Source organism: Centrocercus urophasianus, unplaced genomic scaffold, assembly GCF_019232065.1.
Source record: "Centrocercus urophasianus isolate 14NV4802_14NV808 unplaced genomic scaffold, USGS_Curo_1.0 seq_30, whole genome shotgun sequence".
Classification (NCBI taxonomy): Eukaryota; Metazoa; Chordata; class Aves; order Galliformes; family Phasianidae; genus Centrocercus; species Centrocercus urophasianus.
Window position 1 is genome coordinate 5610446 of NW_024884867.1, and position 21735 is coordinate 5632180.

The window sequence follows — 21735 nt, forward strand, 5'->3', positions numbered from 1 at the left end:
TCAATTAAGCCTGCACTGAAAACTGGTGCTGTGCCATTAGAGCAAACATGCCCCAAGAAGCAAACATATTAAGGATTAATTAAATACCAGGTTTTATTTAATTAAGCCTCTTCTCATAAGTACGTAAAAGCAGGAATCTGGAGCGAGCACCTGATCCTGCCTTCTCCTCTATCCCATTTTTAGGAGCGTGTTGCAGACTCGGTTGGCTCTGCTTGAGACACTCAAATGCAGGCTGATACAAACCTATTTTGCCATTCTGTGCCCGAGCACAATGCCATGGGGGGCACTGAATGCCTGCAGTACCCCCTTACCTGCAGCAGGAAGGCACCACGACTGCTGTGCTGCCCACCCAGCTGCCCCCTCCCCACCTTCAGATGGGGATTGGGGATGGGCTCATGAGCACAAAGGACAGCCCGGGCTCAGCAATTGGAAAATACATCAACCATAGAGAATAGAGCTTTAATTTTTCTTTCTGAACAACAATAAGGAACAGTTTACAGTACCAAAAAAAAAAAAAAAAAAAAAAAAAAAAAAGCATGAATAAAATAATATAAAACAGATATTACACCACAGTGTGGAGTTTAAATCATCTAAGAACATTAGCAGCACTTCTACAAATATATTAAAAGCTATAGTGCTCGTTAACCTCAGATAGAGCAACTCCCAGAGACCAAAATGGCATCCAACATGGAAAAGCAGCAATCAGTGCAGGGCAACACGAAGTCTGACACTGGCACACCACTTCCATTCAGACATTCACACCCCAGGGGTCCCAGCACGAGGGAGGTGACAACTGTGGGCCTAAGGTGTCACCCAGGTGGGTTTTCCCCTTCCTGGGAGTTCCCCCGTTCAGCATTCTCCCATTCCTACACAACATACCGTCCCTGTGCAGGGGCTCTGTGCCCCCAGGCTCTCTCAGACCCACAGGCACAGCTCTGCCTGTCCCTGCTCGGTCCCCATGTGCAAAATCAGTTTCTAAAAGGAAGTTATTAAAGGGCTGAACTGGACTTTAAGGTGAAACGTGCTTATCGTTCATCTAAAATTAGAGCACACTGAAAGAACAAGACAGCTATTCCAACAGGGTGCATTCTCTAGGAAGTTCAAGGGTCAGCCACAGCTTCGAACAAACCCAAGCACCCCGGGCCGTGGGAAGCTGCAGCTCCCAAGCAATTTCAGCTTTGGCCCACAGTGCCATAAACATAAACCTGGTGAGTGAAATGGTGGACCACAGGGACGTCAGGTGTCCCCATCAGCAGTGTGTGAAAACAGCAAGGACAGTGACCTTGAGCAAGGATACCTGAGTGCCCAAAACAGCGCTTGGCACTAAGTGGCATTTCATCAGCTTGAGGATATCTGAACATCTTTACAACAGAGCTCTGAAATCAGGTTCTGGTGGGACTTACACGACGTCCACCTTGCCAGAAATTGTCGCTCCATCTGCAGATTGTGCTCTTCCACCACCAATTGGTGCTCATGCAACATCAGAATGCCAAAAAATAATGTGCTCAGAACTGCTTGGGACCAGTGAAAATTCCCAAACAAAGACACAGGCCAAGTGTTATGAGGAAACTGCCGTGGGCACATGGAGCAGAGGGCTCTGCCATAGGCAGAACAGTGGGGTCTGCAGCACTGAGCCCGGGACTGTTGCTCCCACTGCAGAGAAATTGGGGAAGAAAGGAAAACTGGCCATCCAGCTGCTTAACCGTGAGTAAAGTAAGAAGGAAGAAAGTAGAGTCTCATTCTGTGACCTTGCTCCTGGTCACCTGTGTGGGATTTATAGGGATGGGGAAAGCACTGCTGATCGTCGCACTGCGGGTACAGTGAGGGCTGTGGGTGGGAGTTCAGGGACATTCTGCATGGGAGCAGAACAGGGAAGCAGCAGGATGCTCCCAGGCAAAAATCTCTCTCAATCCTCATGAAAAATGTCAGAAGCAAAGCTATTCAGACACCCAACGCAGCAAAACTCCTCTAAAAAATCACTCACTTAGGAACAAAGACGACTCACATAGCATTCACATCAGCAACACTGAAAGAGATGGGTACTAAGAGTTATTTAGCAGCAGAAACACTCAGTGCAGGAAAGCAGGCCAGGATCCAAACATTGCACTTAAATGCACCGGGATCAGCTGGGAGCTGAGCTCCAGCAGCAGGCAATGCAACCCGCAGCACTGCAGCTGCTCAGAGCTGGGGAGCACAAGGCCAGCCCTCAGCTTTGCAGCCATCGTGTGGGGCGAATCACAGCTCAGGGTGCTGCTGGGATGGAGAATTCCTCACCCGAGGAGCCGGACAGGATGGCTGTATAAGGGCAGGCAGCCCTGCAGCAGGCTGCTCCTCGCTCAGCTGCAAAGGAGAGTGACTTTAGTAGCCATTGACACAGAACCTGGCTGGCTGTATTCTTTGGACTACCCAGCTGCTCTGCTAGTCACAGCAGAGCCCAGCTCTGCGTTGTGCACTCATGTCAACCCAGGGCAGACACAGCCCTGCACAGCTCTGCCCACGTGAGTTGAAACAGAGCTTCCCCCCCACGCTCCGTTTTTCCTTCTTATCCACAGTTGGAAAATCAGAGCTAAACTCAAGCCAAGGTTTGGGGACAGCAGTGCCTCTGCACACACCAGCACAGGGATGGGGGTGTAGCACGGGACAGCTGCAAGGACACCACACAGTTCTTTGAAGCAACACATTTCTTCTCCCTTCTCAAAAAATAACCCACTTAATTCATATATTTTCTCTCTATACCATATATATATATATATAATATATAGACACTATTCTCTGGTAAACATTTACAAGATATGTTGGCAACATTGAAAAGATACATCTCCATTTGCATCACAACGCACGCTCACACACTTCAGTGCACACAGACACACAGGAATGTACAATCAATAAATACTTTTCCTCCCCAAAAGTTATTCAAAAAAAACCCAAAACCAACAAACATTGCTATCGAGTGGCCCAAAGGCACTCTGTTCACACGGACAGCAAATATTGTGCAGAATTTCTTGGCTGTTTTTGTTTGAAAACCAAGAAAAGAAAAACCAGAAGCATGAAGGATAAAGTGTCAGCGATGCTGCTTGTCAGGATCATGTTAAGTTACATAGTGGCTCCCGTCCTTTGGAGGGGATGGGGCAGAGCACTCCCCTTCCCCTTTGGAAGTGGCCATGCAGGCGGACGCTCATCTACCCCAAGACCCAGAGAGAAGAGGAACAATCTGGGAGGGGCACAAGCATCCAGCGCTGCTCTATGCAAAGGCAAGAGATTGGCATGGAAACCTGCAGCTGCTCTCCTCCTCCTGCAGATTTCGGTGCACACCGCCGCTCCCTGCAACCTCTGCATCCCGGCACTGCAGGATGGCTGTGGCTGATTTGCTCACGCTGCAAACTCCTTCACTGCAGAACTTTCCTGAAGCTTTCTCTCTGCAGCTGTCTGCCTGTCCTTTTTCTGCAAGCAACATCTAACACATGCCGTAAGTCATTACGGAGCACAGTCGGCCCAGACTGACGTTCCACAGAAGAAGGGAAGGGCCCTTTTTCCCTTCTGGCAAGCAGCACTCCAGCAGAAGAGCAGGGCCCTATTGCCCAGAGGGGTGGAGGGCAGAGCACACACATCACAGGGAGGGGAAAACATATTTCTGCAGCCAGACTTGAGAGAAACTCCCTTACAGAGAGCTCCAGCCCAGCATCTCCCCTGCATTCCAGACAGCCCTCTGTGGCCATGGCAAAGCCTTCTCTGGCTGAGACAGACCTTCCCATCACCAACACCTCTTCTTTTTTTTTTTTTTTTTTTTTTTTTCCCCTTCTTTTATTTTTTTTTTTTTTTAACCTGAGTTGAGAAATGAATCCAAATCCAAATCCACACCACAGACGCTCAGCCCCGTGCTGGCAGTGCTACAGAGGCACTTCATGCAGCGTGCTCCAGGGCTGCGATGCTGGAGAGCCACTGTAGGAAAGGTGGCTGCAATGCATCTTCAAAAAGCAAAGACCACTCAGAGACGTTGGGTAAAAGCAGCCCACCACGACCTAACTGGAGACCTTCAATGGGCTCAGGGGGCTTTCCGAGCAGCCCCATAAGCACACAGAAACCTGCAGGCACCAGAGGGACCATTTGCACCGTTCCGCTGTAAGCAGCCACTCTTCCAGCTAACAGAGGAAGAGACAGGCACCTTCAGAGGGGAGTCAGGACAGCCACTAGGTCAGGAGCTCCCACTTGCCTTTCAAGGAGCTCTCCCCTAATGGGGGTTGCAGAAGGACGGGCAGGAGAGCAGACCCCTAACACAAGCAGCTAGAATAAGGCAGGTACAAAAACCTGGTGTCTGGAGATCCCAGACAAGGCCAGGAGCAGATCTCGGTGTTCAGAGGCATTACAGAGGCTGAATTTTGAAAGAGAAACCCAATGCTGAATTTGGAGCTCTTCCAAAAATCCATCTGCAGACAAAACTCTTGTGTGCTCAGATACCATAGTAACAAACAATGTAAAAATCCAAGGGAGAGAGCAGAGCCCTAAAAATACTAAAGGGGATGCTATGCATCAAGGGACGAGATCAAAAGAAGAGGAATTTCTGTGATCGAAGTCCCTCTCTGCTACTGGCAGAACCTCAGATGTTAGTAAGAAACTGAGTGCTGGCAGCATCCCTGTCTGCCTGGGCTCGCAGGGCTGGCTGCATTCTCCACACCATGGGTAATGGCCATGGAAGGAAGCAGCTTTATTTCCTCAAAACAAAGGCTGCAGAGCCTGGGTCTGGCAGCCCTGCTCTCCCAGATCCCCAGCGCTGACCTGGGATGCTGGCAAGTGCTTCTGCAGTTGGGATGGTAACCAAGTGCTGCACCTTCACTGCAGCAGGGCCAGGAAGCGGCTGCCGGGCCCTACCTCCAAAACAAGTCCCTAGCAATGCAACACAATTGTACAGATCTTTGGTTAAGTCATTGGAGAACGCTGTGCAGATCTGAATCGGAGCCCTCGGCCCTAACACTGAGCACAGCACTTGCAGAGCGATGGGTACTGCCAGTTCAGACAGCAGCGTGTGGCCAACTACCTCACTTCCACTGGTGTGGCACGTCAAGAAAAAGGGAGAGGAAGCATTGGAGGGGAGTCCCAGCTCTCTGTCTGGATGCCTCGTCTTCCCCAGGTCCTTCACTTGTTCTCGATCAGAGTCTGCACTTTGTACACAAGGTCTCGAGCCAGCTTCAAGATCTGCTTGGTGTTGTGCCTCTCGGCCATTTCTGGAACACAGACAGAAGGAACCCACACAGAGGCTACACCCAAGTGCCCAGCAATTTGAGGACCCCCAGGTCCTCTTCTGCCCCACAGCCAAGCTCCAGGCAGCAGCTGTGAATTCACAGCCAAGTTCCCAGGCACCAGCTCTTGTGGATTCCTGACTCTGAAGGGCCATTATTAAAGAGCTCACCTCACTGTGAGCCTGCAGGAAGCACAACCTATGCTCACAGCTGCCTTCAAGCACAGGTAATGCAGGCTGTGGCCAAGGATGGCTCCCCAGGCACTGTCTGAACTCCTCAGAAGCAAGTGATCCCTTTACCACCACGTTCCAAATATCAGCATCACACAACATACACTGTTCTTTTTCAACATTTACCAGTGCAGTCAGGACATGACTGTCTACAGTCAGCCAGACATGTTGCCTACCTCTGAGCAGCTGCCACAAATTCATCCCAACAGAATACAAACCATACCATTGAAAAACTTGATGATGTCTGTAAAATCCATGTTGTTCTCCAAGATGATGTCCCGGTACATTTCCACCAAAGCCAGAGCTATGAAGAGCACATAGTGTGCAGAGGAAACGTGTGCAGCTGCCCAGATGGTCTCCCAGACGGCGAACACATCGTCATACACCAGCTCTGTTAGGAGAGGAAAAGCCCAACTGTCACACATCAGCCACAGGCTTCCATCAGCCTGACTCACAGCAGCATTCACTGCAGAAGATGTGCTGGTGGCTTCTTGCCGCAACAACCTGTTACCAAAGAACAAGTCAGTCATCGCAGAGACAAACATTCTGGCCTGCAGCAGGTGGGACAGACTGCAGGACATAAACCTGCTGGAGGCTCACCAGCAACTCTGGAGCAACAGGTTCTGATCTAGACAGAAAAGTCAGCCACAATCCCAGCAGGGAGAAGCAAAACAGGAACACATGGCAAACCCTGCTTTCAACCTCCCTTCACTGGTCTCAGCTGTCCCTCTCCCTGCACACACCTCTCTTGAAGTCCAGGAGAAACCATCGGTAGCAGAAGTAGAAATGGGTGTAATCACCATTCTGGTGCATCAGCTCAAAGAGCTCAGAGTCCAGAATCTGCCAAGAAAAGCCAAAGGAAATCCATCAGTGCACACCAGAGACACCAGCGATGCTCTCCCTGCTCCCATCGCTCTCCTCCCATATCTCTGTTTCACACCTTCACCCTCCTTTGCAGCCCTGGCACAGGTTATTCCCAGGCTCTCCTTACAGCACCCCCTGCTCCTCTCCTGCTCCCCACAGCAGCCCCTTCTCAATCCCCATCCCCAGAACAGAAGAGGCTGTCGAACCCAAGCCAGGACCACCCTACCTGGATCAGAGATCTCATGTTGGCAAAGTGAGTGTCCATGGCTCCGCCGTGGGGGAAATTCTGATTCATCCTTTTCATGAGCTCAGTGAAACAGCTGAAAGCCAGGGCCTCTGCACAGGGAGGAGAGATGGTCACTGTTGCCATGCATGTCACCACAGCTGCCCCATGTAGGGAAAGGAGCATCGCTCCCACTCCACACACACAGAGCCAGGAAGGCACAGCAGGGGTAACCCAGCAGATCCTCTCACACCCCCACCACAGTGCTGGGGAGGGGGCAGAGCCCTCCACTCACCGTCATCCAGGATGACCAGGAGAGGAGCCAGCAGGTCACACATCCCCTGCACGTAGCCAACCTCAATGTGCTGCCAGATGTAGCTGGGAGGGAGAAGGAAAGGCAGCATCAGCCCCTACCCCACACACCAGTGCCACTGCCTGCTGGCGTGTGCCCTGCCTTCATTCTTCACATGCTGGCATGCTCTGCAAGCTGCCACCAGTCCATGGGCGCGGGCAGTTGGGGCATATCAGACATGTTTGTTCCATTACACCCATGCTCTGCTCCCTTGCAGCTGGCCTGTAAATGATTAAGTTCCCATAGTGACTTTCAGGGAAGTCATGCATGGTACAGCACTAGATCAACACCGTGCAAAGATTGCTGCATGGGGAACAGGTGCAGGGAAAAGTGAAAGCAGAAAGCACAGCAAGATGCAGTGCCTGGGCAAAGGGCAGAGTTCGTGCTCTTATCTCCCATTCTCACCCTGCCCCTTGATTCATCCCCTTGGCTGGGGGAACGCCAAGGGGACACAGCCTGCTCCGCTTCCCTGGGCCGAGCATCCCAGGAAGCAATCAGCCCCGCAGAGATATCTTCCCATATTTGGTAGCAAGACAAAATGTGTTCAGAAAGGATTCTGATCCACTGCTGGCACAGAGAAACAATCCTTTCCACCCTGCCCCCTAGTCTTCCAAATCCTGCTGCATCGCAAGTCTCATCTCAGCACAGATCTCCAGCTCTGGCTGCCAGATAAAGCGACAGCTCCAATGAAACAGCAGCTTCTCCTCATATTTGCAATATGACTAACGATGTTTTAGCCTCCACTGCCTCTGCAGCAGCCACAGCAGCTGAGCTGGAGCTGCTCTGAGTCGGTGAATGTCACACAGCAACCTCTTAGTCACAGGGATAAGCAAAGAGAATCAGAAACACACCCAGGTACTCCTGCCTCCTTGCGTGGGCACGAACCACTGCGTTGTTTCAGGTACTCCTCATTAGCACCAGAGTTTTGTGGGCTGATCCTCACGCTTAATTTTCCTGGTTCATTCCCCAGAGCAGGCAGGCTGCGCTGCATTCACACACACGGGCAGCCCCAGGGAGCCCTCAGTTTGGCCCAGGCTGTGCTCACAGCCTGCCCAGCACTCCACACGGCCTGGCCCACCCCCCAACCCAGCTCCCACCTGCACATGATGTTGCGGAGCTTCTCCAGGTTGGTGGGGGTGAAGTACCAGTAGTTGCGGTCGCACCGCTGCACGTCCTTCTCGATGCGATGCAGGTTCACCGTGTACATGTCCAGCAGCTCCGGCTGCCAAAACAGTGCCCAAATTGATTTGTTCGCAAAGAAAAAACAACAGAAGGTGTAAATGCAAAGGAGCAACGTGGCAGTTTGGGGCAGAAGCCGGACAGCCCCTGTGCACACAGCTGCTGGATTAGCATGGGGCGACTGCAGGTAAATGGTGTGAGGCTCACAAGGAAAGCCAGCAGTGACCAATACTTACAGAGTAGGTGACACCTGTTGAGGAGACGGGAGATGCTTCGCTGTTGGCCAGATCAGCCACAGCCAGCGAGTCCAGCTGCGGGTACAAGCTCTCCATCTCTGGTTCCTCAGAGAGGTTATCCTCACTCTCCACCAAGCTTTGCTTTTCAGCTTCGCTGTCTGCCCAGCTCTCCACCACTGTCAGTGCCACAGCATCACAAACACGCAGGACCGCCGCCGAACTCTCAGCCACAGAAATGAAGTCCATGCCTCCACCAGCGGGAAATTCGCCTTCCAGGCTGTCCTGGCCCTGCAGCTTTTCCTCCTGCAGGGCTCCATCCAGGTCCTGCGGAGCCGGCTCTGAGCCGCCTGCCCTCCCCTGTGAGCTGGCTGAGGACTTGGTGGTCTCCAGAGCGCTGTCCTCATTGCTGAAGCTGCGCTCCGAGAAGCCCGAAGTGATGGAGAAGTTCTGGGAAGAGGGGTGACCCGAATCAGGGGAACACGTGCCGTTGGGGACGGTCCCATTGGGGATCTTGCTTTGTTTGCCATCTTCAAGCTGAGTGTCTGCTTCCGTCTGCTCCACCTCATCAACTGACTCAAACACCTGCATGAGGGAATTCCTGGGCATAGGGATGGGACAACCCCCCTGCAGACGTCCTCACCCTCAGGCTCCCTGTTCGCCCTTGGCAGATCAGTGCTTGCCTTTGCACAACCCAGACCCCCAACTCCCCAGCTCCCAAGAACTACACTTTACTCAGTGCAATCTATGGGGCAGAATGTCATTTAAACCCACTGATTCAACACGTTACTAACACATGGAGCAGCCAAACGCCCTCCTGTGTGAGGTCTGCTGCTCACCTGCGTGCTGGAGCTGGAGTCGCTTTGCAGCCGGACGTGATTCTGTCGGCCAGAGCTGCAGCTCTGCGAGGACTGCAAGGGGGAGAGAAAGCACTGAAATAGCAAAGGGCACTGGGTCTGAGAGGAGTGGACACATTTGCACCACGCTGCCAGAGGTGGGCACTTCTGCACGTAAAGAGGGAGGTAAAAATGCACGCAATAAATTCTCCTATTTGAACTATGTCAGATCAGCTCTGCTGATCTGTCCCACCTGGCCTCAGCCTTCCACAAGCCAACAACCAAGCCAACACAGCGGTTCAAGTGCTGTGTGTTTGGGTCTGAATTGAACTGCTCTCTTCAGGCCTTCACAGAGGTCATGCTGTCTCCTCAGAGTGCAGATTTCTACTAATCTCTGTCCTAATTTGGCAGCAAAGCGTCTCAGTTTACATAAACGATGAAGTCACGGGCTATAAAACAATCCCTCGAAGCATATTAATGCTTGTTTTCCTTTAAGAAAAGGACAAGTATTGATGTCTTAAGCCAGATTCCATCCAGGCAGCACCTCCAGAAGCCAACGGCACCATTCTCTGCCTCGCAGCTGAAGCACAGAAGGACACGCTGGGCTCTGCATTGAGCAGCTCAGGGCTTTGCCCCACAGGTTCCCTCTGAGCCTCCTCTGGAGCCCTCAGCTGCTGCACGCAGATCTGGGTGTACAGAGCATGGCAATGACATCACACTGAAACAATGGGGGTTTTAAGAAAGCACACTGCTTTCAGAGCAGCAGCAGGAGCTGTACCCACCCTAACACTGTGGGGCTCCGGCAGAGAGAGGAAGGGCGACAGCTTTCCTCCATTACCATGGGAACATTTTACAGCAGGAAATTTCACGTTAAGAGGGGAAAAGGGTGAATTTTGGCATGTATGAACAGCCAGCTCCCCTCCCAGCACACGTTCCCCGTACAGGCAGTGAGCACAAAGCCAGAACCACAGCGGAGATGCTACAAGGATGGGAACGATCCGCAGAGCCGCGGCAGTGCCAACCCACAGCCCACTCCTCCTCCGCGTCACCCCTGGCACAGAGCCCTCCCTGCCCTTCTCCTGCATCACACAGACCCCAGGAACACCAAGGGATGCTCCACAGGACTGGGGCTGCTGCCCTCTGCCGGGACCCACTGGCTGCAAGCTCCCATTGCCCTGCAGCATGCTGACAGCCCTCTTGAGCCTCCGCACTCTCACCTCGTTGCTGATCGTTGAGTCCCTGTGCATCATCCTCTGGATGTGGGAATCCAAGCTGGCCCCAGAGGAGCACTTGGCCAGAGCTGCTGCGTGAGACTCCTTCTCCCTCTGCCGGACGATGGCCTCACAGCCCAGCCACTCTGCCATGGTGTGCTCGTAGCAGGTGCGGATCTGGTCATCAGCCTGCAGCAGTGGGACAAAGGGTCTCTGAATGGCGTGGGCTCTGGCAGGCACGTGGATGCTTGGAGCTGAGAATCACCGCAGGCACACCAAGGCAGTGCACCAGGCTGCAGAGCTGGCAGCACACTCATACCAACCTCCTTCCTTTCCGCTTCTGTCATCCCAAACTGATAATGGCCCAAAAGGAAGGGCCAGACAGCCTTCCTGATCTCGTGCTGGATCCCACCGTAGTAGATCAGCCGCAGCAGCTCCTGGTCCTCATAACTCTGTGTGAAGAGCCCCACGTCAGCACAGACACAAGCAGGACTGTGGATGCAAGCACCGCCCCAACCTGGCCACCTCCAGCACCCAGAGCAGTACCAAGATGCTGACCATCACATGCTCATCCACTGCAAGAGCCCTCTCAGATCCCCACTAGGGCTTAAGCACAGCCAGAAGCCCCTGCAGATGGGTATTTTGGGAACTACTGGCTCACCACAAGTAGCCCACCAAAGCTACCCAAGGGTACCACCGTGCCACTGTGTCTCAGGAGAGTGTCTTGGCAGCACTGGCCCTACCGTGCTGTCCTCCAGGTATTTCTGCCATATGTCCACAGTCAGTCCTGAGCTAGCACTGCAGGGCACGTCGGGAGACACGATGCTGTGGTTAACCAGTGCAGAGAGGTGGGTTCGCACCGTGGAGAGGTGTCTGCAGTAGGCCAGCCCTGCAACAGGCAGAAGCAAAAACTCACCCTGGGGAACTAAGGATGAAGGGCTGGGGACAGCCCTGATCAGTCCTTGGAGATCTTCTCAAGCCTGCTGGGACAAGCTGGCATATTGTTGTCTTTTCCCACCAGCCCTGATGCTCGCTGGGATGCAGGCTGACCTTCAGACCAGAATTCAGCTGTCTGCTCCCAGTCCTGAGCACGTGAACATGGAGCCATACATGCAACAGGCTGATCCTGGTCCCCACCATCCTGCTGCCTCAGCACCACTCTGCCCTGAGCCCAGAACCTTGTCCCTTGCCCAGCATATGTCTTAAGGCACCACAGATGCAACAAGTACTCACAGCCATAGAAAGCCCGGGAGAGGATCTGGTACTTCATATTGTCACACAGGAGCTTCAGAGGAGCTCTGCCAACAAAAACAAACCAGATGCGAGGGGAGGAAATGTTCCCATGCCCTCACCCTCCTGCTTGGATCTGACTGTTCCAGCTTTGCCTTCACTGATGGATGCACCTCGGGAACTCTGCTCAGCGTGGGAGCAGCATTCTTGCACCCAGGACACAGCCATAGAGCAGCTGGAAGAGCCCCTACAGCACAGCTGCTCTTGTTTGGCTATCCACTGAATCTGAGCTATAAGCCCTGCTGTATCCAACCTTATTTCATAGAATCATAGAATGGCCTGAGTTGAAAAGATCCACAATGCTCATCCAGTTCCAACCCCCTGCTGTGTGCAGGTCACCAACCAGCAGCCCAGGCTGCCCAGAGCCACATCCAGCCTGGCCTCGAATACCTGCAGGGATGGGGCATCCACAGCCTCCTTGGGCAACCTGTGCCAGTGCCTCACCACCCTCTGAGTGAAAAACTTCCTCCTATTTCCCCAAGTGAGCAGCACAGCCCTCCTACCTCTCATGGCTGCAGCCGTTGGCCGGCGCACTGTCAGAGGAGCCGCTCTGTGAGCAGGAGGAGCAGGAGGACTTTCGGGTGCTGGGCTGCCATATGGGAGGGAGGCCAGGGCCCTGGGTATCCATCAGGTCCTGGGGCACTGTGAAGGCAGAGAGAGGAGTCAGACACAGGCAGTGCCCTGAGGTCGGGCTGACAGAGGATCAGCAGCTGCAGCACCCAATTTGCATCCCAAGGAGACTCCAGCAAGCAGGCAAGGCCTGCAGCAGGTGATCACAGCAGTGGTGAGCTCAGGAGAAAGGGAAGGAAACAAAGAGCACTGATGAGAGAGAGCAATAGAACCATCTGCTAATTAACGCAGTGCCTTCAGCAAGCTCATCTTAAACCCAGTGCTGACTGAGGCAGAAAGCAAACCTCATCACAGGGAGACCAGGGACAACAGGCTGTCACAAAGATGAGAAAAAACATGATTGAAAACTACCATTGCCCCAGGAGGAGTGGATCAGTGGAAGGGAAAAGCCTTCATCTCTAACAACACCAGAACCCCATCCAGACTCCAGGGAAAGACAGGAACATCCAAATCACAAGGCAGGAGATGAACATCTTGATGAGGGAAACAGCAGGAGTGCTCAGCAGCTCTTGTTGTCATTTGTTAAATTCCTGCTTAAACTCAGAACTGCTACGGCAATGGCCTCAATTCTACAAGCTGGGAGCTGGAGCAGCCCCTGCCCTTCAGTATGGGTAAGAAAAATGCTGAAATATTCCCATTAAAGCCTTCTCCCTTTCCATCACACTGAGCAGGAGCTGATGGGTCAGTGACACAGAACACTTCTGCAGGAATTGCCAAGTGACAACACAGCGAGCATCGCACAGACATGATGACAGCTGCATTACACTGATGCTGAGCTGCTCCCCGAGCTGCCAGGGGGGGCTGGGCCACAGTGGAGAGAACTGGAGACCATTTGTGGATCACCACCGCCTTGCTTGCAGCTGGAGTCCTCACCACCTTCCCTCTCCCAGCAGTGATGGAGATCACAGACGCAAGGAATGGATGGAAATGACCATTAATGGTAACTAGAGACACAGAGACAGGACAGGGGCACAAATGAAAGCAGGAAAGAATTCGCAGAGGAGAAAGAACTGATGCAGTTCCACTTCCCTCTGGGAAAATCTGTAGGAAGTGCACAGACTGATGACGCCATCTGAGGTGATAGCAACAACTCATTTAACAGAAAATTTGGCCCCCAGCATAGAATTTTAAGGGGTAGATCAAAAGGAAGCTCCAGCTATTTTAACCTCAATTTGATTTTTATCTGACTCACTGGGTTGTGTTAGTCAGCCAAAGGCAGAAAAAGCTCATCATCTGCAGGGATGAGGCAGGAAATACGACTGCCCCCTGCTAGCCTCAAAAGTATGGAATGAGATTTTGATCAAATTTCATAGCTTTCTGTTACATTTTTGTTTCTCCCATTCACAAAGCCATCTACGATGCTTCCAGAGACCCATGAAGGTGTTTTGCTACAGAACAGTGAAGACAAATGCACAGCACTGCAGCCAAGCACACTGTTCTGATCCTTCACAGCTGGACATCAAGAGAGAGGTTTCTGGTCTGGTGACTCCAGCAGCATCCATTCCCTGCTGGGGGTGTTTGGAGGTGAAGGCAGGTGGGCCAACCCTGGCAGCACACAGAGATCTGCTGCCTCTGCCCTGTGTGCTGGAAGGAATACGGCTGGATGCAACACAGCACCAGCACTTGGCCTGGTGGGAGCAAGAGGAGAATCAGCCCTGTGGTCGTGTCATGATGAAAAATGACCCCATTCAGACACCCATTTCCTGGAAGGAGGAAGAAAACACGACCAAAGGGAAGCCTGCTGCTGAAATAACGTGCAGGACTGCAGAAACTAAGCTTTCCATGGCAAGTGGAAGGTATAAAAACACATGACAATTAAATGCTACAAGCAAAGCCTGTTCCTCTGGAACTCCTCCCTGGTGTGATTTGCACTGTGTGCCCACCAGCGCTCGCTCATACACCAGGTACAACCCACCCAAAACGCTCCCTGCCAATGCACTCACCAAATTCAGACTGTGTCCCCGGGTAGATTATTCTGAAAACATAATCTGTGGCTTCGTCATCTTCCTTGTCAGACGCAGACTCGGAGGAGCCCTGGGGACTTCGTTTCCTCAGCCTGGGAAACACCTTCCCCTACAGAACAAAACCTGCTCTTCACAAAGCCCCACCGTGCAGGGCAGTGCGACGCTGCCTCGCTGCCTCGCTGCTGCCCAGCCAGAGCGCTCTGTTAGCCTGGGGGATGCCTGCATGTTCTCTGTGCTGGAGCAGTCTTTGGATCGAGCAGAGAACACATATCTACACATCCCTTCTACGCACACAGTACTGCATGGCAAGGTCCACGAGAACCAGACCAACACATCCCGCTTTTTCTGGTTTGACTGAGGAGGGTGCATGAGGTGCTGTTTGAAACGCAGCCTCCAGTCACACCGGGCAGCAGAGCTGCTCTGAGAAACATCCCAAGGGGCCGGCCAGCAGGAAACCCCCCCAAGCACGGGTTCAGGGAAGAAGCCCAGCTCTGTGCGCCTACCTTTCCCCGCTGGGACCAGAGCGGTGGGTCCAGCTGCCCGTGGGGCAGGAGGCCGTTCTCCAGGCAGGACAGGAACTGCAGCAAGTGCCCTCCTCTGGGGAACCGCAGCGGAGGCCTCTGGATCCCATCCTGGCTCACCAAGACAACCGTTCCACCGCTGTCTACTATTAGCAACAGGGACAGCAGAGAGAAGACACACATGAATGAGGGAAACATGACCAGCCAAAAATGCAGAAAGCAGGCAAGAAAGCTCAGGGAATTGTCTTTCTGGCATGCAAAACAAAGATTTTTCAATCCTTGCTTGGATTCTTTCCTAGGTCCATTGCAAGCCCTGAAGAAACTGCCTGGGAGATCAAACCCTCGAAACCACAGAGCACTGCTCTACAGGGAGCCCTCTCCAGCCAAGCACCACAACCAGGACCTGATTTAAAGGATTTCCTAGAAGCATTTACAGAGCAGCGACAACCCAGAGCTCCTGACGTCCGCCCTGGAGCTGAATGGAAACATTCCATCCCCACACAGGCACATCCCTGTGTGCCAATGCCAAGGTGATAACAGCCCCAGCAGCCCCTGCTCTGGCCTTACCTTGCTGGTGGCAGTGCAAATAGACGATCTCCTCCAGGCGAATAGTCATGGCATAGTCCCAGTACACACTGGAACAGAGAAAGAGAGCAAGCTTTAGTTCAGGCATGCATCAGGCTCTGCTTCTCTTCACTGCAGCTCCAAATCCTGCCTCCAGCTATCCTGACACTGGGGGAAGCTACAGAAAAGACGAGTCCCAGCAGCAGTGTGAGTGTCACCAGGCCACAGAGGAAGAGGCAGCTTCCTTCCAGAACCAATTACTGCCCCTGCTGCTCAGTGAGGGCAAATCCAGCCCAGAACAGTGCAGCTCAAGCCTGGGCCACAGTTCTGCCCAGCTCCTGTACCCAAGGGAATGGAAATAAACCCCAGCAACCTGTGCTGTTTCAAAGGTGAAAATGGATTTGGTTCATCTGTCACTTTACCAAAATAGTGCTTCAAATGAAGGTGTTAAAGTACGGCTCACAAAACACATGGAAGGTAAGATGTCACTTCTTGTAGGTTTGTGCTTTGCCATCTGACTCCTCTCCTCCGTGGCCACATCTGGACACTGGGATGTAGTAGAGCTTAGGCTGATGCCTGAGTCAAAAACCCAGAAAAGTAGTGTTGAGATGGAAACAGCATTTTAGGGGGAAGGTACCAGGTATAAGGGAATGGCCCAGGTGCCAAGAACAAAGAGGAGATGAAAAGAACAGAGGTAAACAAAACCCAGAATGCTAGAATTGAGAATAAACAAGTCAGCAAGTTTTGTTGAAGATCTTTACCCCAGGACAAAGGAAGGATGTTCTAAATGCTGCAGCTTTCCTGGAGGATTTGCTTTGTTTTGTTTTTGTTGCCTGTTTTTTTCTTTTCCTTAGAGGCAAACTGGGACCTGCCATGACTCAGCAGTTAAGTTAAAAGAATGCAGCTATCAGGAGAAATGCCAGCAGCCCATAATGCAACCTCAGGCAAAGGGCATGGTAATGTGCTGCTCAGCTCATGTGTTTGTCTCCTGAGCAGTCCTCAGCTGGAGGAATGAACCCCAAGGGCTCTGTTAAATCAGAGGGATTTGGAACACCTGCACCGAGGATCAGCTGAGACAGCACTACAAAATGGAACCCACTCTGTTACCCTTTCCATTATTATCCAGGAACTGATCATGTCTGCAGATACCCTTCCTTATTTAGGAGCTTCTCACTTTCCCAGTTTAACCAACAACAGAGGAGAACGACAAATCACACCGCTGGGCATCTTTTAGAACCTTCTCCAGTTACCTTGCTGAACATTCCCAGCAGAGATGGGCTGCATCCACAGCATCCCCCACCACCACAAAACCCATGAGAACCTTTGGCCCTTCTGCCCCATTTGAGCACACTGAGAAGTCGAGTCACCTCTTCTCGTAGTCCAGATCCCCCACGGAGCCATTCATCAGCTGGTTGGGGGTCCACTTCAGTGCCATGATGTCAGCAGTTTGGTGAAGGGACAAATAGCCTGGGATGGCCTCCATATCATCTCTCTTGAGAAGGGAAATGCAGAGAGAGAGAGTTGAGAGCTGGATGGCACCAGAAGCAAGCACCACCACCTCGTGCCTTCCAGGGCTGACCCACACCTGGAGCACAGTCTGCCCACCAAGAGCAAGGAGCCACAGTGGGCCTACAAAAAGCCTAGCAGACAGCAGGACACCTCAGGCTTGGAAAAGTGCTGAGAACCCAGCTGGGACAAGCCTGACGGCCTTGCCTAAGCAGTTTTAACTTCATTTCTTAGAATATAGTAAGCAAAAAGAGACAGGAAGAGAGTTTTTTGCAGCCTCCCATTAATAGAGGGCAGGGAAAGAAGCCTGCTTCTAGCCAAAACTCTTCCATTTGGTTGGAAGGATTTGTATCGCCAGGACCTCAACTAAGACAGTTCAATCACTGTCTTCCCAGACAAGAAATGAGTCTGTCCTCTTCCCCATCACAGAGCAACATGGGGCAGAGCCATGTGGTGGGGCAGGAGGGCAGCGTTAGCCCCACTCAGTACTCACTGGCTGCACCAGGACGTTGTTTTTGCCGTAGAGGAGCGTGGCTCGGGAGTTCTGGTGCAGGGACTCCACGTAGTCCCTGGCAGACAGCGATGGCCGGTCATCCATACTGCCACTCGAATGCCTCTTCTGAATCTGGAAGAGATCCACCAACAGAGGGGAGCTAAGCGTGGACACCTCCTCGTTTCTAACAGCTTTTCTTGAAAGCTCATTCCCTCCTCACTCGTGAAACTCCCTGATAGATCTCCCTCCCTGTGCATCCTCCAAGAGGATTCCTGGCTCTGGCCAAGCTCGATTCAGCTCACAGAAGCCCCAGCAGTGTGCTCTGTATGCAATAAACCAAACAGACTTCAGCTGCCTTCTCTTACAGCTCATCCACGCTGCTCCCAAAGAGACCCAACGATGCAATGCCACATTGGTCCAGCACACCCACAATCTCCACAGCCCACACTGACAGCACTCCTGGCTTGAAGATGTGAATTATCTCCACGTTTCCACCCTGTATTATCAGAGAGGGAGCTGTGGGGCTGCCCCACATCCACTCACACAGAGCGCCGGGCGCTTGGTGGGCGAGTCCTGGCGGCAGTGTGAGCTGTGGATGCGGTGCCGCTGCACCAACTCATCAGCAGAAGGGTCTGTCCAGAAGTGGTCAGCTGTCTTCATCTTGGTGTACTCCAGAGCGCAGGGCCCCACTGCACAAAGAAAAACACAGACACGAGGAATTCATCAGTGTTATTCCACTGCTCAGGTCACTGGAGCCCAGCATCCCCGAGCAGGGTAAGCACAGGGCTCAGCACACATTGCTGCACCACGTGAGAGCAGCAAAGAACTCAGAAGTGGTTCTGCCCATCCAGAGCTGATCAGTTTTTTGAAGTGCTTACAAAAAAGTTCATTGAATTGGGATCACAGAACCAACATCTCAGGTTTGGGAAGTAAGGTACTGAACAGGGTAAGAGGGAAGTGTTACCCAACAAAGATGCAAGAATCGGTCCATCCACAGGATCCATCAGGAGAGCTTCTTTCTCATAGTATTTACTAGAAGAAATGAAAAAGAGCGGCATGCTGTAGCATTTCAGCCCCCTGGAAGAGCTGAACAACAGAGACTGAGGTTCGAAAGCACTGTAATGCCCTCCTCTGTCTGTCTCCCTCCCTGATGGTGAGGAGCCCATTAGAGGCTGTTCCTACTAGCTAAGAAATTCCTGGGGGATGCCCTCCTGCAGCACAATGCAAGCATCACTATGCACTAACAAAACCTTCCTGGGGCTGTCCACTTCACCAGGACAGGACACCTCAGCACACAGCTCCCAGAAGACAAGGACAACGTGCTCCACAACACCAGCAGAGCAAGCATGTCCTGTCCTTTTTAGGGAGCACAGAGGGCTGGCCAGCAGCAGCTGGAGTCCCTGTGCTGGGAACAGAGTGACACAACTGGCACAGAGTGACTTCTCCAGCCCACCTGGATGCATCTCAACCAGCAGCACCTCCAGCAAGACTGGAACAAGCTGCAAGGCTAAAACATTGGCTGATGCCAGCACTCACCTGCTGTTCTCTACTAAGTAATGCACGATTTTATCCAAGACCTTGTCAAAGAGGGCTGTGCGGATCCAGAGGTGCTTGATGGCCTGAGGAGACAGGTTGGGCAGCTTTGGCATCTTGCGCACATTCTCTGGGATGCTCTGGACTTGATTTCGTCTGTGGAGGCAGAAGGCAACAACATCAGAGACAGCTCCTTTCATCTGTCCCATCCCCTATCCCAAAAGGCCCACAGCTGTATCTGAAAACTGCCTTCCCTAAATCTGTTTCCAGCTCTAAAGGCGCCCTAGAACAAGTCTCTGCCCCAGCAGAGTCCCACTGCTTCCCACTGGTGCCCAAGTACAGCAGTTCATAAGCAAAGCAGCTTGTTTCAGCACAGCTGAAAGATTCCTGCCCCCAGGTGGCTGCTCCATCCATCTCCCTGGGTCCTGTCCAAGGATGAGTAAGCCACACTTAAACAGAGGTTGAATTACTGCAGGTTATGGCCCTGTACAGCAAAGCAAACCACACTGGGTTCCAGTTGGCTTAATGCACTGCTCCATAAACCCTGACAGCTCAGGAGCTGATGTGTGTAACTGTCCCTACAGCACAACACAAAGGGCAGAGAAAGGAAGAACCACAACTCACCACCTCCCAGAGAACCAAGCAGTTCACTCAAGATATTAAAAGCCCGGGGAAGGACTCTGCTCCACTGCAAGAGCAAGTTGTCCTATGGAGACTCAAGGTGGACACTGCAATCCACAGCTGTGCTCAAACTAAGCACCCCCATGCCAACATGCAGGCAGCCTGTGGGACAGCAGCCACGCTGTTGCCTTACGCGTTCTCAATGAGCTGCTCCAGGTCTTGCACCTTCTTGCAAAGCTCCTCTGCAGGAGGAAAGCTCTTGCCCACCTTCATGAACAGAGCTGCTATTTTGTTGCTGCGCAGGAATCCTGCCGCCCTGCGCTTCAGCCCATACAGGACACACGCTTCCACAGCAGCTGCAACAGAGCAAACTCATTAGTGAAGCAGCAGAGCTCCCACATCACCACTGCCTGTCCCCTGCTGCATCCATAACCTCACGGCACAGCAGAGACATTTCCCAAGAGGAAACCAATGTCGTATTCTGTTCCTGTCTCAGCAGAAGGAAGGTTAAGGTACCCAGATGTTATTTACCCAAAACAGCATGCAGTTCATATGGTCTGTCTTTCTGCCTATCAGTTCTGCTGACTGTACAGAGAGATTATTTTAGTTTTGGAAAAAAAAAAAAAGAAAGAAAAAAAAAAAAAGAGGTTGGTTCAGCTAATTTGGGCAAAAGGAGCAGTTTGACACAAGAAAACATGAACTGCAGGTATGCCAAGATGCAAGTGCCTGCTGCAGTGGATCCAGGGTCACTGTGAGCCCCTGTGCATCACCTCCTGGGCACTTTGAAGGGCCCTGCTGAAGGCAGCTCAGCTCTCCCTTGCAAGCAGTGTGGTTGAGGCACCCAGCTCTGCTGCCCAGGCAGCAGCTGCACAGAAGGATGCATATGGACACAACAGCACTGGCAGTGTGCCTGCCAGAGCCCCCTGGGAGGGCTCAGGGTCGATGTCTGGAGTCAGACACAGACTTATTCCATCAGATCAAAGCACTGCAGAAATCTCTTGGCCCCACGGGTGATGGATGTGGCTGTGCCAAGCAGCTCCCTGACATGTCAGCACCCTGCTTCATGCTGCACAGCCAACATGCCTAGCCTCCCGCAGCTGATGCACCTCTCGCTTGGAAAGCCAAGCCCTGCTCACCCAAAGCAGCCTCTGGGAGCAGTTGCATGAGTGCCCTGTGTTTAAATAAAGCCCTGCACAGACGTTCCTTGAAGCCCAGACACACTGCAAACAGCGTGCATAGATCTTCCCACCTGTCCCAGAGCACTGTTTGCAGAGCCAACCGCCAATGGCAAGGCAACTCCTCCCTCCTGACAAGCACCCAAATCATTCCATCCCACATCCATCATTTATTCTGCACTACGTGGCTGAAACGTAAGTGGCAGATACAAACAGCCCTCCCTGCCTGAGCCCACACCCAGGCACTGTGCAGTGCCCAGGGGGCATCTCCCCGAAGTTCAGGCAGGTCCCAGCCTTGTGCAGGGTGGAGCAGTGGGCACCCAGCTCTGCCAAGTAGGTTGGGAGCCAGCTGGAAGCAGAATCACAAGCAGAAAAGCCCTATGAACGTTGAGCCTAACCTCTGGGCTGCCCCTGCTTGGCACAGTCAGTTCTGCTCTGAGTTTCCAGCAGGCAAGTCAGAGCAATTGTGCTTGCACAGGAAAGCCAGCAGATTGCCTTGCTCACATCATTGCCAGTGCAGCACGCGCTGCTACCACCTAGGGAGCAGCACACAGAGCACCTGAAGTACTACAGCAGCACAGAGCACCCAGCATCCATCCTCAGTGCCATACCCAGAACCTCTGCAAACACTGCTCCTGCTGAGAGAGTGCAGACTATGCAGGGGAAACTCCCTGTGCTCTCCCCAGGGCTCAGAAGCTCAAGCACACAAACTAAGTGCAACTTGCCCAGTTAAACAGAATTAAACAGAAGAGTAACAGCGTTTTCTTTTCTAACCTCGTCATTTTTGGAGCCCGGTTCATTATTTCCTTCTGCCCCCACTGCTAACATTCGCTCTGCCCACCCCTAAGGGCATGGCCTACCACAGAGAATGGCACGGGTGCTCTGGCTGCACCCAAAGACTGCAGAGCTGTCAGAGCTCCTGAGCACACTTCCAACCCGCTCGGTGGCTGAGCACAGAGGTGAGCTCAGCACTGATGCACATAATGCGCCCCATGGCACGGGCAGCCCCCAGCCCTGCCGCCGGCCCCCATCAGCTCCCAGGGCAGCGTGAACATGACAGGTGCCAGCTCGCGTTT

At 52.6% G+C, this 21735-nt stretch overlaps 1 protein-coding gene across 4 annotated transcripts in view; it reads right to left on the minus strand.

Annotated features, from left to right (window-relative positions):
• Positions 1–416: 416 nt before the first annotated feature.
• SGSM1 (small G protein signaling modulator 1) overlaps positions 417–21735 on the minus strand; it is a 29104-nt gene continuing 7785 nt past the window's right edge. Inside the window, exons 4-26 of one of the 4 annotated variants that reach the window (XM_042828874.1) lie at positions 19678–19840; positions 18867–19019; positions 18295–18362; positions 17874–18019; positions 17331–17462; positions 16699–16823; positions 15335–15402; positions 14750–14910; positions 14226–14355; positions 13047–13226; positions 12156–12294; positions 11596–11660; positions 11106–11251; positions 10686–10814; positions 10369–10551; positions 9155–9226; positions 8319–8900; positions 8001–8125; positions 6847–6929; positions 6555–6664; positions 6208–6304; positions 5688–5855; positions 417–5219 (exon numbers count right to left, since the gene is read on the minus strand). In XM_042828874.1, the coding sequence (XP_042684808.1) occupies positions 5131–5219; positions 5688–5855; positions 6208–6304; positions 6555–6664; positions 6847–6929; positions 8001–8125; positions 8319–8900; positions 9155–9226; positions 10369–10551; positions 10686–10814; positions 11106–11251; positions 11596–11660; positions 12156–12294; positions 13047–13226; positions 14226–14355; positions 14750–14910; positions 15335–15402; positions 16699–16823; positions 17331–17462; positions 17874–18019; positions 18295–18362; positions 18867–19019; positions 19678–19840 (3314 nt within the window). In that variant the 3' untranslated portion in view covers positions 417–5130. Of the gene's footprint in view, positions 5220–5687; positions 5856–6207; positions 6305–6554; positions 6665–6846; positions 6930–8000; positions 8126–8318; positions 8901–9154; positions 9227–10368; positions 10552–10685; positions 10815–11105; positions 11252–11595; positions 11661–12155; positions 12295–13046; positions 13227–14225; positions 14356–14749; positions 14914–15334; positions 15403–16698; positions 16824–17330; positions 17463–17873; positions 18020–18294; positions 18363–18866; positions 19020–19677; positions 19841–21735 lie in introns of all 4 variants that reach the window. The other 3 variants (XM_042828875.1, XM_042828872.1, XM_042828876.1) reach the window with 3 other exon arrangements.